General features: G+C 39.8%; 2 protein-coding genes across 7 annotated transcripts; one reads left to right on the forward strand and one right to left on the reverse strand.

Moving 5' to 3' along the window:
• Positions 1–705: 705 nt before the first annotated feature.
• LOC122086491 (U-box domain-containing protein 13-like) lies at positions 706–7428 on the reverse strand. 2 transcript variants are annotated; one of them, XM_042655317.1, is made up of 4 exons: positions 6935–7428; positions 3296–3412; positions 2249–2698; positions 706–2127 (listed from the first exon to the last, which is right to left on the reverse strand). In XM_042655317.1, the coding sequence occupies exons 1-4, from the start codon at positions 7202–7204 to the stop codon at positions 1000–1002; spliced, it is 1965 nt and encodes a 654-aa protein (XP_042511251.1). In that variant the 5' UTR covers positions 7205–7428; the 3' UTR covers positions 706–999. The 2 variants fall into 2 exon arrangements, with proteins under 2 accessions (XP_042511251.1, XP_042511252.1); XM_042655318.1 differs by lacking the exon at positions 6935–7428 and adding an exon at positions 6503–6893.
• A 2056-nt stretch (positions 7429–9484) lies between these two features.
• Positions 9485–16844, forward strand: LOC122087604 (palmitoyltransferase ZDHHC12-A-like). 5 transcript variants are annotated; one of them, XM_042656800.1, is made up of 13 exons: positions 9485–9713; positions 9819–9929; positions 11811–11877; positions 12046–12142; positions 12217–12267; positions 13075–13171; positions 13301–13384; positions 14555–14595; positions 15126–15191; positions 15542–15601; positions 15733–15837; positions 15911–15962; positions 16222–16844. In XM_042656800.1, exons 1-13 carry the CDS (start codon positions 9560–9562, stop codon positions 16329–16331), a joined length of 1095 nt encoding a protein of 364 aa, XP_042512734.1. In that variant the 5' UTR covers positions 9485–9559; the 3' UTR covers positions 16332–16844. The 5 variants fall into 5 exon arrangements, 3 of the variants coding, with proteins under 3 accessions (XP_042512734.1, XP_042512733.1, XP_042512735.1); XM_042656799.1 differs by having other exon boundaries at positions 9486–9713; positions 9795–9929; XM_042656801.1 differs by lacking the exon at positions 15733–15837 and having other exon boundaries at positions 9488–9713; positions 9795–9929.
• The last annotated feature ends 897 nt before the right edge of the window (positions 16845–17741 follow it).

The following is a 17741-nucleotide window of genomic DNA, read 5'->3' on the forward strand; positions in this document are numbered from 1 at the left end:
AAAAAACCCCCAATAAGCTTTTTTGACCGCTTTTTTGACCGAATCCTTCAATTAATCATCCGAATTATTCCGAATAATTCTCCGTCCGAATAATTCCCGAATCCGAATTTGTTAATTCCCCACTTTGTTCAAAGCAGAAAACTTCGAACCCGGAAAACATTTTTATGTTCAAAGCAGAAAACTTCGAGGATTAAAAGAGTTGTTTCTTTCCGAAAATAAAGAACAAATAGAATGGGGTCGATCGATCAGTTTCTTGTTTTTGTGGCCTATTCAGACAGTGGGAATTTTAGCATATTTGAGCTATTATTTCCAAAGTTGCCAAAACGGAATCGGCTAATGTTCAAACTTCAAATTACAGTTTGCAGTGTTCGTAGAGATTTTTTTTTTCTATTTAATTTGAACCCAAATGGTTGATAATCGAATCACTGAAACTATAATAGCAAGAGTTGGATTTACAGAAACCAGCGGGGGATCTCAGCAGGGGTTGCAGCGGGGATCACAAGAGGTCGGGTGCAGCATCTTCTACTGAGGAGAAAGCGGAATTGCAGAAACCATCGGGAGATATTGACACAACAATGGAGGACGGCCACATCTCTGGCCCTGAAGATGATGATGATGGCTCGCTGGTGCTCGCCTCTGCGAACCTGATCTGTTCCCCCATTCACTCTGCTATCATTATCTCTCTCGCTGCTTCACTGTGACAACTTAGCCAAAAAGAAATTTTTTTTCATGTTTACAGTAGTACATTTTACATCAGTACATTTACACATTTGTGCCAACTGCATTTCAACCTTCCACATCAGAACCTGTACCATTCCAGTTAGCATCCCTGACTCTTTCTTCTTTTTTTCTGATGGCTCTTCAACCTTCATCCCTAATACCCAATTCGACAACCTCTCACACAAAAGAAAATAAGGACAAATAACTCAAATGGCAGGGCGGGTGATCTTTCACCTTTCCCACTGGATGAAACAACAGCTCCTATAATTTCTACACCACTCACCCAGGTAGCACCTGTGCTGGTTCTGAGCCTGAGCCTAGGCCTAGCGCCTGAACCAGCTTCTGCTGCTCATCAAATCTACTCAAACGTTCAAGCAACTGTCCAGCCTTCCGCTTGCCTCTGTCTGTTCCATTCTGTGCCAAGTCTAATAAGGGAACCATCACACCAAGCTCTTGAGCCTCTGCAAGATACTGTCGGTCCCCAGAGCACAGGTGCACCAATACTGCAGCTGCATTCTCCTTGTTTCTTGGGGATCCACTTCCTATCACCTCAACCAAGACGGGCATAGCCTCAGCGGCACCTATCGCTGCCTTCCCCTCGGGGTGGCTAGCCAGTATAGCTAGTACAGCCAATGCTTCATCTACCATTCCACCTCCAGTTTCTGTCAGCAATCTCATCAGTGTGGGCACTACTCCAGCATGCACTGCCCTTACCTTGTTCCCTTGGTATATGCAGAGGTTGAAGAGGGCTGTTGCTGCATCCTTCTTTCCCCGCTGGCTACCTTCACTGAGAAGGGTCACAAGTGCCGGTATTGCCCCCGATGCACCAATGGTCACCTTGTTTTCGTCCACCACCGAGAGGCTGAAAAGTGTGGCCGCCGCATTTTCCCGTGACTCCATGCTCCCTTTCCATAGTACATGTACAATACCGGGGATTGCCCCAGAAAATATGATGATCCTTTTGTTATCCTCACAAATGGAAAGGTTCAGAAGGGCGGTGACAACATGCTCCTGAGTGCGTGGGTCAGAATTGGAGAGGAGACCAACAAGGAGGGGGATTGCACCGGCCTCAGCAATGCACACACGGTTGTCAGCATTGCGCTTAGCAAGAAGTCGCAGCTCACCTGCAGCTGATCGCTGATCCTCAAGGTTGCTGGAAGTCAGTTTACAAAGAAGAACATCAATCTTGGCACGTTCTGAAGGTGAGCAGAAAGAGGTGGCCTTATTGGGGCCTGAATTGCTAGGCCGTTTGGGTGGTTCTATCCCATTCGCCTCGCACCACTGAGCTATGAGGCTACGCAAGACGTAGTTGGGTGTCACGGCATTACCGGAAAGGTTGTGTTGTGTCTTTGGACAAGTGAGATGCCCCGCTTCAAGCCATTTCTCAATGCACGATCGCTCATAGGTCTACAATGAAGAGAAGCGGAAATAATTACTGAAGTTGGGGCATGAGGAAATGAAATAGAAGCAATAGAAAATATAAATCATGATTTTATAGAAGTACTTGAATCTATATTGTTGCAAATACCTGTCCTGTGGATACAATAACTGGATCTCTCATCAACTCCAGTGATATCGGACAGCGGAAATCATCTGGTATGATCAGAGATTTGGGATTCCCATCAACTGATAGCCATGGATTGCCACTTGAAGGAGAAAGTTCGCTTTCAAGAGCTCCTGTGTCAGGGTATTCGGTCAGCACAAAATCCTTAATCTTCTTTAGTAGCATTGACATCTTTTCTATGCTCTCCCCAGGATCTACAGCATTGGAAACAATCATCTCTTGTAAAGCCAGAGACTCTTGTTTGAGGTCATCTATGCCCATCAACTGCAACTTTTCCGCCAGTCTCCTAAGCACAGTTGGATCAATGTCTGCATCATTGTTCTTGTAAACAAATAGCAAATCTTCATACAGCTCAACATCAGGTGCATCAACCCGTCCCTTCGCTCTTCTAAACTGAGCTAGCACTAGCTCAACCTGTGAAAACAAACATTAGGAATATAAAAGGAGAAGTATACCTTAGGACCACCTCATATTCCAAATGCCTAATATAAAATCACAAAACATTTCCTTGGAGCCCACTCTCAATTTCTTATGGAGAAAGAAACATGCCGAGGACCTCTCAAGTTCTTCATGCGTATAATAATAATTTTTTGCAATCTTTAAATTTCTTCGAATTCTCTAATGCTTCAAAAGAAATCATCAGTTGGTCACCAATTAAACTCTTCCTGATGTTTATCTAGGAAGGTTGGGTATTTCAAGAGATCATTCCACAGTCTCGTAACTATTACTCCCAACTGCCTGATTTCTATCCAGTAGAAAATCAATTGACATGTTTAAATAGAAGAAACTCTTGTCCTGTCACCTGTGGACCTCTATAATCAGTATATGGTAAAAGGTTTGGGCTGTCAGGGAAAATGCCCGGGTTCAAGTCTTTAGAGCGGCCACTTTGCATAAAAAATGCCAAAGGTTAGGATCGTCTCCAACTACCCCTCCCAAGATCACATTGGAGGAACCAACACGGGGTAATGACCCTTTATGAATTGTACCACAATCTCAAGGGTGGATCAATACCTGTTCCCTAACTTCATCTGATATTTCAAGTTTGTCATATGATATTCCGCTCAAAGCTTGCTCCAGCCGAGCTGTGACTTCCAGGAATTCGTTCATTATTTGCTCCCTCTCCAGAAACTGCAAGCAAAAAAAAAAAGGCCCAGTAAAAAAAAAAAAGACTAAGAACATAACTAGATCGGCGCCCCTTAGGCATTGATTTAAGTATGCTAAAATATGAACTCAAAAACTTAACATGTCCATGCAACATATACATCTTAGACAGACCTTGGGAGCTTATATATAGGCAAGCATGTCCATGCGCTCATGGGTGCACGTCTACATGAATTGATCATGTATTGTGCATATCCCAAACACAAACAACCATGACTTGGGGCCTATTGATAACATTTCTATTCTACAGGAATATTTCCGAGTAAAATAATTTTTATTTGATAACATCAGATTATTTGTGCCTCTACAACAGATTCCTTGTACAGCGAGTTGAAGATTTTTCCAGGCGACAAGTATTCTGGAACAATGGTACCACCATCTTATTGCAGCAGATTCCTAAGATCCACTTATCCCTTCAAGAGCAGCATCTACCTACATCTCTAAACAAGGTAACAGAATAAGGTAAAACCAATGCTGGGGTAAATTAATAATGGACTTGCTCATTTAAATTCTCAAAAGGCAGCAGATGCCGTAGATCCACTTACCCATTCGAGAGCAGCGACAACTTAGGGCCCGTTTGATAACGTTTCAAGAAACGCGTTTCTTCTGTTTCTGTTTCCAGAAACAACAAAAACGAAGCAAAAAGCGTTTGATAAAACTGTTTCGTTTCACTTATTTTTAGAAATAGAAATAAAGATTTTTACTTATTTATGGTTCAAGAAACGACCCAGGAGAAACAAGTTCATGAAACAAGTTGAACTTGTTTCGCCGTTTCTGAAAACGACTTGTGGTAATTCTTTTACTGGTTACCATCGACTTATAAAAACATGACTTATCAAACACCTTCAATTTCGTTTATGTTTCTAGAAACGGAAATTTATGTTTCTGCCGTTTCTTGAAACAGAAACGGCAGAAACGTTATCAAACGGGCCCTTAAGGACTAAATTCATAAGGACTCAGAAAGTTCCTTTTTTAAATTCCCAAAAGGTTGCATGTCAATGAATCAGTCTCACCTCCCTGCTCTAACCCACAAGAATATGAAACTCCCATCCTTGTTATACCTAAAAGCAACACCATGGCACACAAGATATGAAAAACTTGCAGACTTTACCTTTTTCATGAACAGCTGTCCTAAATTCTGTAGTAGAGAAACTGGCCAAAAAGGATAACCATCTCCCAATATCTTATTCCCCATTAGTACATACATAAATAAAATTTTATATGCATAACCTATAAATTTTTAGAAGTAGACAATTTCATTGCAACCAAGGATTAAGAACTTGGGATCCGAGATGGAATTGGCTAATATGGCCCAATCCAGGCCAAGTTTGGGGGAATGTGGGAAGGGATAGATCGGCATAATTTCATGCCCACCATTCCAATCCAAACCTCGTTTCCAACAAATAGTAGATGTTCACATAGGAAAGAAGGCAGTTGGCTCTTATGAAATACACTGGAGCAACCTTAAATGAACATGAGAAGATCTCCAAACAGAACCAATCACCCATTATTGACAAAGATAACTCTAAAAGTAAGAACAAAAATAACTAAAAGTGAGAAATAGATGGGTGATGCAAGGATTTAAATCATGGTACCGGGAGTTGAATCAACAGCTGACAATACCGATATGAAGTAGCCAATCTGTACGGATACTGGCCAAATATCTGTTGGTCTCACCAAATATCAACTGGATTGGCCAGATTGGGGACCAGTAATACAGAAATAGATTGACCTATTCACGTAATCTGATCTTGATTTTTAAAACTTTGAGTTGTTCTGCACTGCATGCGTTCACCGGCTGAATAAAACTTGAAAAGACTGCCTTCACAGCATCCACGAACTCACTCCAATCCCATCAGGATAGAATATCCTGGCTCCAGGGAAAACCTAATCAAGACTATTTTACCAATAGTTAACAATGTTCACCTTTGTTTTAGATAAAATGGCTCATTGTATGGCCCAACAATTAATCATAAAACTGAGAAGGTGAAGCCCAAAAAGGGACACATGGAACCTATGTGGTAAAAAAAATAGATGGGAATGTGGGTCTTCAAACAAAACCTTATGAATTTCAAGAAAACTATCAAGGGCTTTGACAATCAGTCTGCAGAAAGACTTCAACATGTTCATTCCATTAAGGCCTCTTCCGACCAATAAGTAAAGTATCTTGATAAGTGTTAATGATCCTCAACCAACAACAACGATCAAAAGAACTAATGCATTAAGCTGTGAACAATAACTTGTTGGGAATAGAAACTCTGGGAGTGGTAAGCCTTAGGATTTCAAAAACTGCACAACTAAATAAACACACACACACACACACACACATGCAAGCTTATGACCCATGCAACTCTGAGCATGCAAATATACACAGAACACTTAACGAAGAGGAAGACAAGAGAAAATAAAACTTCCAGAGATCATATCTCTGTAATAGGATCTCTGGCTATACATCTGCTTGAGCATTCTATTCAAATAATCCTACAATGAACTGACAATAAAACTTATACCAGTTCATTTCAATGAAGAACCCCTTACATTTTTTATAGATAAAAAAACGCTAACATTGCTGAAAAATAAACTAGTTTGAGTGTTAGTCAATCCAGGAGCACAAGTAGCAAAGGTAGCAAGGGTAGCAGGTCCATCAGTCGATGATCTGGATCCAGTCGATGAAGCAGTGGATTCGGTTGATGATCCGCTTGATGCGGTAAAGATATTAATGCCAAACAGAATCAGATGAAATCCGCCCCCCCCACCCACCTTTTTTTTCTTAGCAAGAGAAGAAATTGAAACCCAATTACCGCAACAATCAGTACCACAACCGCATATCTCCCTTTAACCAATTGCATGCAAAGCCAAAACTCAAATTAATTGTTGACTCTAAGGAAGTCACTCCCACTTTTTGACAAGATTTAAGTTTTGAAGCTTGCTCTTGGCAAAAACCAAAAAATAAATAACAAATACATACAATCAAAAGAAACTAAAAAAGAGAAAGGAGTAGAAAACCAAACAAAACAAAGCTAATGCAGAGGTTCTGAGATGTTGAAACAGACTTACTTTCTTTTCCGCCTGAATAATCAAACCAACCGTTATGAAATTGACACTGATTGAAACAAGACAGGATACTACGATATAAAGATCCATCGATTCCCCATACGAGGAGCCAGATCAGGCCAATTCAGGTATGTGTATCTGAATCATAAATCAAAAAACAACTCCAATGTCTAATCTGCAAATATTTAAAACCCTAATGGATCATGAACAGAACAAAAAAGCGATCCAAGCGCATGCCCAAACGGTGGGCTTTCTACTATATGAGACGTTAGAGAGAGAGAGAGAGAGGGGGGGAGGGAGAGAGTGAAGTGAGTACGAAGTTCCGACCCCACAAGTGAGTACTTTTACAAGAGTCCGTCAGCAGGAACAGAGCAAACAAAGAGGAAGAACGAAAATTTCGGAAAATGGAAGGCAAATTACAAGTAGAAAACGCACCAAATATATTTTGCTCCCTTGACTACCGATTCTGAGGAGCTCCTTAGATGATTCCAGCGCATCCTTCAAAGAAGAAAAAGCATTTAGAGTATCCTCAGGAATTGGGTCTTTACTGTCTCCGAACTCTTCGAACATTGGCAATAAGAGCTTTAATCGCCTAGCGAGGTTACAAAACTGCTTCTTAATTGCACATCGGAAGTCCGAGATCGAAGAGATCTCATTAATAACATCAATCAGTCTCTGTATAACCATTCCCTTCTCTTCTTCCATGGTTGAGCTGAGATTCCACTGTGTTTCCGTCACAAGAACCGTAGAAATCGGGATTCGAGCTGACTAAGGTGGATAGCAGAGGGAGATCACTTGTCACCCAAGAGGGAAAAGAACGGAGCAGCGGCTTCCCGTCTTCTTATTCGTCGTCTTTTCCACATCAAAATTCTGAATCAGATAATAAGATAAACTGAGGAAAAGAGAGAAATTTCAATTAAAAAATAAAGGAAACAGAGAGAGAGAGAGAGAGAGAGTCAGGACAGTACTTCACGGTTCACGCGCAGAGACATTTTCGGTTGATAGAACCGTAGAAGTTTTATTGAGATTAGATTAATTTATTCTTAAATTTAACTAATTAAGATTAATTATTAATTTTGTACATTTTTTTTTTTTTTTGTAAGTCTTGTCAAGTTAATTACTACTTCATTGACTCCTCTGTAGCGCTAAGTGCTGAGTCCTGAGTCTGACTCTGGTTCCCACCCGTGAACCCCGCCTCTTGTAAGAATGGAAAGGGATAATGCGAATAGGAAAAGGCCAAAAGCATTCCTATGGGGGCCCAGTAAGACAAAACATAATCAGCCCATGGGAGCAGGGAGCCCACCAAGATATTGAAACAATTTATGAATTGTTTGGAATTGTGGATAATGAGAATGCATTAATTTCATGTAATCTACAGGGGAGTCATACCTCATGGGACATTTGGGAGCATCTAGTATGGGCACTGGAGGTATTGGGTCCAGTTTGGAATGATCAAAGGTTAATTGGAGCGATGAACATGAGAAGACTAAGAGCATCTGAATAAGCATTTTAAAAGACTCCCAATAAAAGACTTCCAATCACTAAATATTCACTACATCGATGCAACCGTTGCAGGTAATTTTCAACACACCATTAATAACACTAATGGAACTAATGACCATCTTGGATCCCACCTTGGAATGCGGAAACGCCTGTATTGTCTTGTAGTCGCTGTTGATGTTGTTCTTGTGTTGGGACTTTTCTAGTGAAGAAGAGAAGGTGGGATACACCTATTGATTGTCTTTGTCCTCTCCTCTGTGTAAACATATGAGCGCGGAAGTCTTGGTGATAGGTTGAAGTTGGAATGGGAATCACATGCTGAGATGCGTCCATGAAAATGTATGGAGAAAAACGTTGGTCTCTAATAATTCTAAAAGAAGATTTGGTGGAACCGCACGCTACCAACTTAAAGAGACAACGCTAATTGGTCGTACGGACCATGTGCTGCGTGGGGTCAATGGGAGTATGTGTTAACCATCAAATCCATGGGGTAAGATGGTTATTTTACTGTTTATGTGTCCCTGATGTAGAAATACACAATTGGGTACCCTTCTTTTTTTTTTTTTTTTTTTTTTTTAATTAAAGGAAAAGATTAGACACACCATCAATGTATCATTCGCACACGAGTGATGTGCCAGTCTTTTGCCTTTTTTTTTTTTTTTTTTTTTTTTAAAGAGAACCTTCTCCACTTACATGACTACTCTGCCAATGTGCAAACCAATCAGAAGTGCACGAAAGTGTCTTCAACACATGGAAGGCAACATGATCTTTTTCACACGTACCCATTTGTATTTAGACTTAGAACTACACAAGTGAGTAGGATTCTTTCTTTTTCTCTTATTTTATTTATGAGAATTATTTATTTATTTTTTCTTGTGCCTTTTTCTTTTGAGTGCTCCTAGTCCACACAAAGAACAAAATAGAGAAGTGGACTAGTGACAACAACTCTTGGTTCTCCGTTACTCTGTTAGTGTTTTTGGTTAAGTTAAAGGGTTAATAGGGTTTTCAATATTGTGGTTTCTTATTTCTTATTTCTTATTTTTTTTAACATGTCCTACGATAAGTGGCATTTAAAGGGGCATGCTTGGTATAATGATAAGGTACGAATGTTGCAATCTGATGGTTAAGACTTAAGTGGTTCAAATAATCTATTTTGACCTTGGACCACGCACATGCGGGAGTCTCATACATGGGATACACCCTTTTTTTCTTTTTCTTTTTTTTATCTTTTTCAGGAACACAGGAAAATATCTATGGTTTAGCAAAAGAAGTGAATAATGTAGAAAAATTGGGCCCAGCCAGCCACTGAAAGCTCTGGCTTTTAATCCAAGCCCTGTTTGAGCTGAGCCTGACTGAGATGTGCTCGTTCTTGCATGTGAGAGCCAGAGGTCGATATGGGCCTTAATTTGGGCTGGGCCCCAGTTCCACAATGCCCAAGTCCAGCCCGGACCAGTTGCAACCCCTTTCAAAGAATAGAAGACAAGAAGAGTATTCCTTGTCCTTTGAACTACGCAGTTGCCGGCTTGTGCTGCTTTGCTGCTTTTTGTGTTGGCGCCGAAAATGGTACCGTTAGGGTCTCAGTATCCCTCTCCGTCGAACTTCGTTCTCCCATCTTTCATCTCCTTCATCTTTGTTCTGCTCTCCCAATTCGCCCTAACCGTGGTTCCTCGCTACTTCTTTTCCTTCCCTTTACTCGCCAAGCTTGTACTTTCAGGTAATCTTCGTCTCTATCTATCTATTTAACCCTAAGAGCACACACTTTTGAGCCTTGACGTTCTCCCCTCTCCCCCTGCAGCTATTTTACTCCTAGCTGTTACAGGTTTTGGCAGATGTTGCAAGCGGCTTGTTCGTGTTTATGCGTCGGCTCCGGCTTTTGTCTTCTTCAATTTCTTGTTTATTTGGGGAGTTTACATTTTCGTTATCCGAGAAGGTACGTCTTTTCCCGTTAATTATACTTCCGATGTTTTGTCTATTTCCCTTCGATTTTTGTTCCTTTTTTTTAAGTCGGAATTTGTATATTTTCTTTGAGTTACTTGCCATAATAGTTAAATCCACCAAGAGAGTTTAAATTGGTGTGGTTCCTGTCATTGTAAGTAACCATATGGTGTCAGCTCAATTCTAATGAAAAATTTTAGTTGTGCTGGCATGGATCCCATTGCTAAGCGATTTGTGGACTTGCAGTTCACATATAATACTGTGGTAATAAGTAACCTTTTATTTTCCGGATACTTGAATTTTTGATAGTGGCATAAACAATAACACAGTATCCATTATTCACCCATAAAAAAAACACACGTATCCATTGACAATCCAACAAGATTGTTGTGTCCATCTCATCTTTCAGTCTATTAACGGATCAATTGAGAGAAAATGTCTGAGAAATAGTGTATTAAGTAGTTATCAACATCAACATTCAATGGGCTGAATTTCAAAAGAAAAAAAACTTGCCCTAGGTTGCGGCCATCGATTTGGTCCCAAGCTTGTGTATGTACCGTATGCACCCCCTTTATTCTTCTGTTATGTCAATGAACTATATTGGCAGTATTTATTTATGTTAATTGAAGCATACTAGCTAGTTCCATGTATGTTATTCATTCAGAAAATGTGCTGGATTGATGAAACCTTGTTGTGACAGAAATAAGATGGATGTGTTAGGTACAGATCTTGGGATGTCATCAACATTACATTTGACGAAATCCTTAACGTACTTATTGTGAGTTGTTGTTATTACTTTTTGATCGCGAATCATAATAGCCTTTTATGGATTAATAGTGGCTGTTATTAAATAAGAAGAAGGGAATCATTCAAATATACAAGCACTTAGGACCAAAGAGTGGTCAAAGCATATATAGCAAAGATGATTTTCAAGGAAAGGAAATGATGGGCCTGAGATCATTTGGGAGAATAAGCATCACAGCATCATGCTTTTGCATTGATTTATTCTTCCCTCTACATCTTTGGAACTTTGCTGTGGGCATGAAATTTTTTTATGGCAGTGTCTGCCTGACTGGATATGTTTGAACTTGTTTTTGTTTTCAAGGGAAGGATCTCTTCACTAGGTCACAGTTGCTGTAGCTCCTCTAAACTTAAGTGATATCCACTAGCAATGGTGCTCAACGATCTATTAGTTCCTTAAAACAGACTGGAAGACAAATTATTCCTTAGAAGTAGATGGCTCTTTCTGTCACAAGTTGGTTACAGGGAGAGGGAGGAGATCACTTCATCTTGTTGAAAAGCGAGAGAGGGGAAGCAGAACCTCTTTGGTTGCCAGGAGAGGGAGAGATAGGGACAAAACAAGGCATCTGAACCCCTGTATTGGGAGAGAGATTAACTGTTTGCCAATGCAGGTCTTCTTTGTTGTCCGTTCGAGCTTCTTTCTTCAAGATGGGTGTTATAATGGGTAATGACTGTTTATGCTTCAATGGGGCATGCAGTCATTAAAATACCTCGCAGAACAAGAGAGATAATGTGTTACTCTTGATTATGGAAGCGTCTATCCCCCCCCCCCGGGTCAAGTAACAGCTTTTCTGTTTATTTGTTTTTCTTAACATTAGAAACAACGACACAGGTAATCGTCATTTTCGGGTTCAGAAGTCTATTTCTGTCTTACCAACATACACACACACACACACACCCAAAAAAATTTATAAAAAAAAAAACAAAGCAAAAAAAAAATCAGCTATGTGTCCTTTGCAGCATCCTCTGACTTATTGAGTTTGCTATATAACAGTTCTAGAATCTGAAGACAAGTTCTTAATAATTTTATGACTTTTTCTGTGCCAAAAATTTCTGACCTTGTCATATCTTGCAGCCATTCCATCTTTTTCAGATGTAGTATTCAATGCGGAGCTTTCCCTGCTAATGATTGGTTACTACAGGTAAGTTTCTCCTTTTTGGCAACTAGTTCTTCTTTTGGAATCTCTTTCTCACTCACATAGGAACTGCAAATTTCTTCATGGTTCACACAAGAAGGTATTTATGTTTGGTAGGGCAAGGTGCTTTAACCAGATGTGATGTTTCACTGATGAGCATAGTCTTATTGGCAGAATTCTACGCAGTGATCCTGGTCTGGTTCCACATGAATCTTCTAGTTTGGACACAATCATGGGGAATATAAATTCTGAAGTAAAGCTTGATTCTGAGGTTGTAAAATGTATTACCCAAGATTTCATTGGCATGACTGTTAAAGCGCATTACTTAATTATTCAGTTATGCAGGAAGAGGAACTTTCACCAAGTCATAAGCAGCACAGTAAAGAGGCAGAAGAAGTAAGATAATTTCTTTATCGATGATATCAAAAGCAACAGCTTCCTCTCATTACCCAACTAGGTGCAAATTGCTTTTATAGATTCATAGATTTGGAAATTGACTCTGCGTGATCTCATTTTCCATGTATCACACTTTCTGCTTCAAAAATACTCTGGATAGGACTTTTCTTGCTATATAGGTGGCTATTATTTCTATCTGTGCTTCCAGAACATACCTGTTATTTGAATGATCTGGAATTAGGTTCATGTAATTGGTTCTCATAAACTGTGGTTTCTTCACTATACGTATCTAATACTATTAAGTGGCAGTGATGAGTTAGTTTATGGGAAGTGGTTCTCTGTCTGAGAGCTCCATGTGTCTATCTCTCTCTTCCCCAAAATAAGGGTAGTGATGTCTTTTCACATGGGGAGGAAAGAGATAGGCACATAGGAGCTCTTCCCCAAAATAAGGGGAGTCTTAGCTCTGAATGAAACTAAAGGCTAAACCTTAAAGGAACTGGTTCTAAACAGTGTTTAACCAATAGGATGAAATTCCAAAATCATTTTAAAACCAATTTTTTTCTAGAAATTTTCAAGTTACTGTGTTGTTTTTCACTGGCAAGAATCTTCCTGGAACAGTTAATGCTTCCCTTTTTTACTTGATGATTCATTCTATGTTTCCATCTTGATAAACCTAACATGGTTGATGATCAGATTATCGTTGGTCCTGTCACCAAAATGCATCAAGGCATAAAAGGAATGAAATTTCATCTGAGATTACTTAAATTTCTGTTATTCCTCTCTTCTCAGTTTGACTCTCTTCTGCAGGGATATCCTGTACCCAGGAGGGTAAGATATTGCAGGCACTGCAAGGCATACATATGGGGATTTGACCACCACTGTCCTGCTTTTGGGAACTGTATAGGTTGTTACACGTCATTTAATTGTCTGTACATTTTTTTGTGTGGTAATAAACTTAGTTATTTATTACGTTGTTACATGGTATTTGCCCATGCACTTCTATAAATCATGAAGTTTATACTATTTTATGCAGGTCAAAAAAATCATGCGTTGTTTATGGCTCTTCTAGTTGGATTTATCATTGCTGAGGCATCTTATGTAGTACTGTCAACTCAATGTAAGTGATGAATTGGGAGGATCATCTAATTATTTCTAATTCTATAGCTGACCTTTTGGTGATCTAAATTGAATACATGTGTCAATAAAATGCCTACTTAGAGCTGTCTACCCATGGTGCTCATGATCACATGCTGAGTTCTGAGTTAGACCCACTATTTGTATCAAGTCCTACCTGAAAAGTTGTCAAGGCTTAAATTTAAGCCCATCTTGTGATTCTCAGAGTCTGATGTCAGTTTTAGATGGTCAGTCAATATGGTGAGCATCTAAACATACCTTGGATGCTTAGGATATTCCAGTCATGTAGCTGTTGTTAAACGAGGTGAGATGTTTAATATTTTTACTGGGAGTTAAGGTATCGTCAAATGACAGTATAGGTTTTACCTGATCTAAATGCAGAGCATCCTTGTGCCACTCTTGATCTATGAAACATTGTGCATGTCCTTTATAGGTTTTCTTTCTTTCTTAGGGGGAGGGGTGGGGATGACCTCCCTTAGTAGTTATGTTTGTACATCATATGCTTGCATCGTTTATTTTAGCTCTAAAATGATGAGAGATAATATCTTGGCATTATCTAGTTGATCTCCATAATGTCTGCTTAATTGAATAGTGCTGTGTGTCCTGACTTCTAGATGTTGCACTGCTTCTGCTTATGAGTGAGGGTATTTATTTCATTAGATTAGTGACATCCTTAGGACTTTGATCAGATTACCATTAGCCTTATTTTTTTTTTTTGGGGGGGGGGTGGGGGGCGTTATGGGCAAGAAAGGATTGCTATGCACATGGACTAGCTGTTTGAATGCCATCTCATGAGTGTTCCGACTTGTTAGTCTGCATTTGTTGGCCAAGGGAATTGATACAGGATGAGAGATGGTATAGCCCTCTAAAATATGCACAGGGACATAATATATAGCAAGGACATTGGAAAGTAATAAGGTTGCCTTAGTAAGCTGCAAGGTATTTATTAAAAATATAAATTATATATTCACTAACGATGTTTTGGGAGGATTCTTGGTGTGGTATTAGTGTATTACTTGTTTACCTGGTGCTATTTGAGTTAAGTTTGACTTTTGAAGGCAGAGGCAAAGTTGCTTCATTTTAATGGTTTATGTTGTTTTCCTTTTCTGTCCTCCTTTCTGATGCTGTGTTACCTTCTTAATCTGTATTGTAGTTGTTACAAAATCCCAGTCCATGGACGAAACTGTATTGGAGGTATATAATTGCAGTTTATTCCCTGACCCTTGATTTTGAAGATGATTCCATTTTCATGGTAATTGATTAGAGTGTTGTGTTTCTAGGTGGGCCAGTCTGGAGAGGGTACTCCAGGTGGGCCTTGGTTCTGTGGCTTGGCAGCTCGACAGGGCTGTAATTTTGTGGACAAATGGACCTTAGGGGCCACTTCTCACATGCCAAGTTCATCACAATCAGAGTTGGACAAGTGGAAAAATGAAGTATTGAAAATCTAACTGCATAAAAGTGTGCACACCAAAAAATGGACAGCTAGCAAATATAGGGATGCATGGACATACAGGAGGCTTTTTATTCTCTGAAATCCAGTCCTTTCACTCGATAACCAACTTTCATAATTGCCAAATCAGCCCTTCATGTACAGAAATAGGTGGCCTGCTTAGAGAACCTCTCCAAGCTGGCCAGTGTAAAACTCTTGCCATATAATCATACAACTAACCGTGAGAAACTTCTCAGCACCTGACTATATTTTCATTATTTTGATTTTGTGTCAGTCTAATCCAGCTAGCAACTTGGCTACCAGTACAATGCTATTCTGCCTGCTTCAAGTTCCATGGCAGGTGCGTATCAAGAATTTTTTTTTTTTTTTTGGTGGGGTGGGGGACATTAAATATTGGCAGGTGCTCTTTTTTTTTTTCTGTTTCTTTATTGGGAAAATGTTGTGGGGGAGTGTGGCCCCTGCACCCAGACATATAGAGGGGTCGAAATGACCGGGCCACCCCCCATGAAATGGAAAATAACTCTTCTGTTGACGCTTCCTCGTGCATGCGCAGGAAGCGCACTCACCCATAGGAAACACTTCCCCTTATTTATTTCTATCATCTGCAGAAAAGATTGCCCTTAATGGATTCATGATGGTAATTAGGTCTGATGACCATGTCTAATTAGCTTGATTTTGGTGAATGGGCAGGTGGTATTCCTCATATGGCATATTTATTGTATATGTTTCAACATCAAAACTGATGAGTGGGTAAGTTCATGTGTACAAATTTTTTCATTGAATTTCTTTAGAAGCAATATGAGGGTCCTGAGGATCAGATCGATAATTGTCAAGGTGCCTTGGTCGCCTTGGATGCCTTTTTGGTGTCACTTTGTATCCAGGCCCCCTTTAACGTCTTGGGTCACCTAGACACCGTGACAACTATGATCAGATCGCAGCTAGTTTATGTGTTCCTCAGATTCACCATGTTATGGGAATTTCAAGAGGTAGACCATCAAAAAAATTACATCTAGTGCTTTGCACCCTTAGTTGTGAACATGACTTCAGAATTGTTTGCAGATAAATTGGAACAAGTATCCAGAGTTCCAACTCACTTTACAGTGTCAACCAGGTAAATTCATTACATTTAAACTAGGTTTTCGTTTGTTTTTTATTTTTTATTTTTTTTGGGGGGGGGGGTGGGGGGGTTGAGAAGCTTTCTGCGATCGGGCTGGGAGGGTTATAATGTACACAGCTTGGTCCCCGCTTCACAGTGGCTATATCCTCATTTGAACCTGTTACAACTTGGTGACAATGGAGCAACCCTACCATTTTATCAAGGTTCACCCTCAATTGGCTTACAAACTAATTATGTTATTTTGTTTCTTCAGGGAGTACTTCTGTTGAAACGAAGTTTAGGAATCCATATGACAGAGGTATATTAAGTAACGTGAATGAGTTTTTGGCAGCCAGCAAGAGCCAATTTTGGTGCACATGTTAAAGATTCAAATACTTGGGGTGCAATTACTGATCTGCTCACAAAAAGAGGGGATTATTTTTTGGAATGGGGGTAGGCAGAGCGTTTGGCCCTTGCTTGGTTTTCTGTATCATGATCTTGAGGCCGTAGATGATCCAGATTATCTACCTGGATACAGGAAATGGAATAATAGGAAATAAGCTTTCTGAAGATTGGATTGAAGGAGGATTTTGGTGGAGTCTTCAAATAACCTTATCTCCAAGAGATTGCTTATTCTCGTCTACAAGGCACATGAAAGGCTTTCTGATACAATGGAGAATAATGACGAGGCTTTGATATGCTTGCCACTTGTGAGGGAATACGAGACCTGTACGTGAACTTCCAGCTGGAAAAGGAAAACACCCACAATGTCATCAATTGCCCAAGTATCCATCCAACACTGTTGCAAGGGTATGCAGCTCGTACATGTAAAATATTGTACATAAACCACATTGTTTTTAGGTGAATATACCAAATAAGATGTAGATTTTACCCTCACTATTTGGCATATCTACCACTTCGGTCAGAATTGGTCTCAGATTGGTATCTGCCTTGACATTCTCAGTCAATATCATATTGATGGATCGATACAGAGGTAGGGTAGGGTAAAACAGTCAAAAATGATTTTTTTTTCTGAGACATTTCCAGACTTGAAAGAATGAAAGGTGAAAGTGCATAATCAAATTACCCACTTTTTATGCATCAATTGCCACGAATGATATGGGAGAGGAACTTGTAATGTATTCCCATTCAATGCCGTCAAGCAAAACAGATCAATTTATGGCTTTAAGCATTCCCCTCTATAAAAAAAAAAAGTCGGAAGGTCTTTTCAAGTACGGCAAATGGAGCCATTGGTTCAGCTATATCACAGCTATGTCTCTCTGGTCATGAAAAAGAATGCGAGGCAAAAAGAAAGGAGAGGATTCGAAAAATTGTTCATTAGAAATCGAGCTCCAAGAAGAGAACTAAAATCAGTTGCGAGGTATAGTGCAGAAGGGATGCCAATGTAGTGGGACTCGGGGATTCATGCTGATTATAACAAGGCTAGGCAAAGGGTCCAGATCGATGTCAAGAATTTCTATAGTTAAAATTGATATTGTGAGACAATCTTGTATCAGGAAAATATGAAGAGAAATCACAAGGGCAAGAGGTGTAATCCACAGGTAAAGCTACTTTTGAGAGGAGGGTAAGTGATCAAACAGTTAAATATAAGTGATAGGCTGCGAGCTTGACCACTGGACCTTATGGTTGCGACTTGCGAGTTCCCATGTTGACCATCTGAGAGGCCAAGTTCTTCCTTCTTTCTTCAAGATGCTTTACTGAATCTCAAAACAGGCACAAACAGTTTACTACAGTATTGCATCAGAACATTAAGAAAGAGGGAACGTGGGGATG

Source organism: Macadamia integrifolia, chromosome 8 (genome assembly GCF_013358625.1).
Source record: "Macadamia integrifolia cultivar HAES 741 chromosome 8, SCU_Mint_v3, whole genome shotgun sequence".
In the NCBI taxonomy this organism is placed as follows: Eukaryota; Viridiplantae; Streptophyta; class Magnoliopsida; order Proteales; family Proteaceae; genus Macadamia; species Macadamia integrifolia.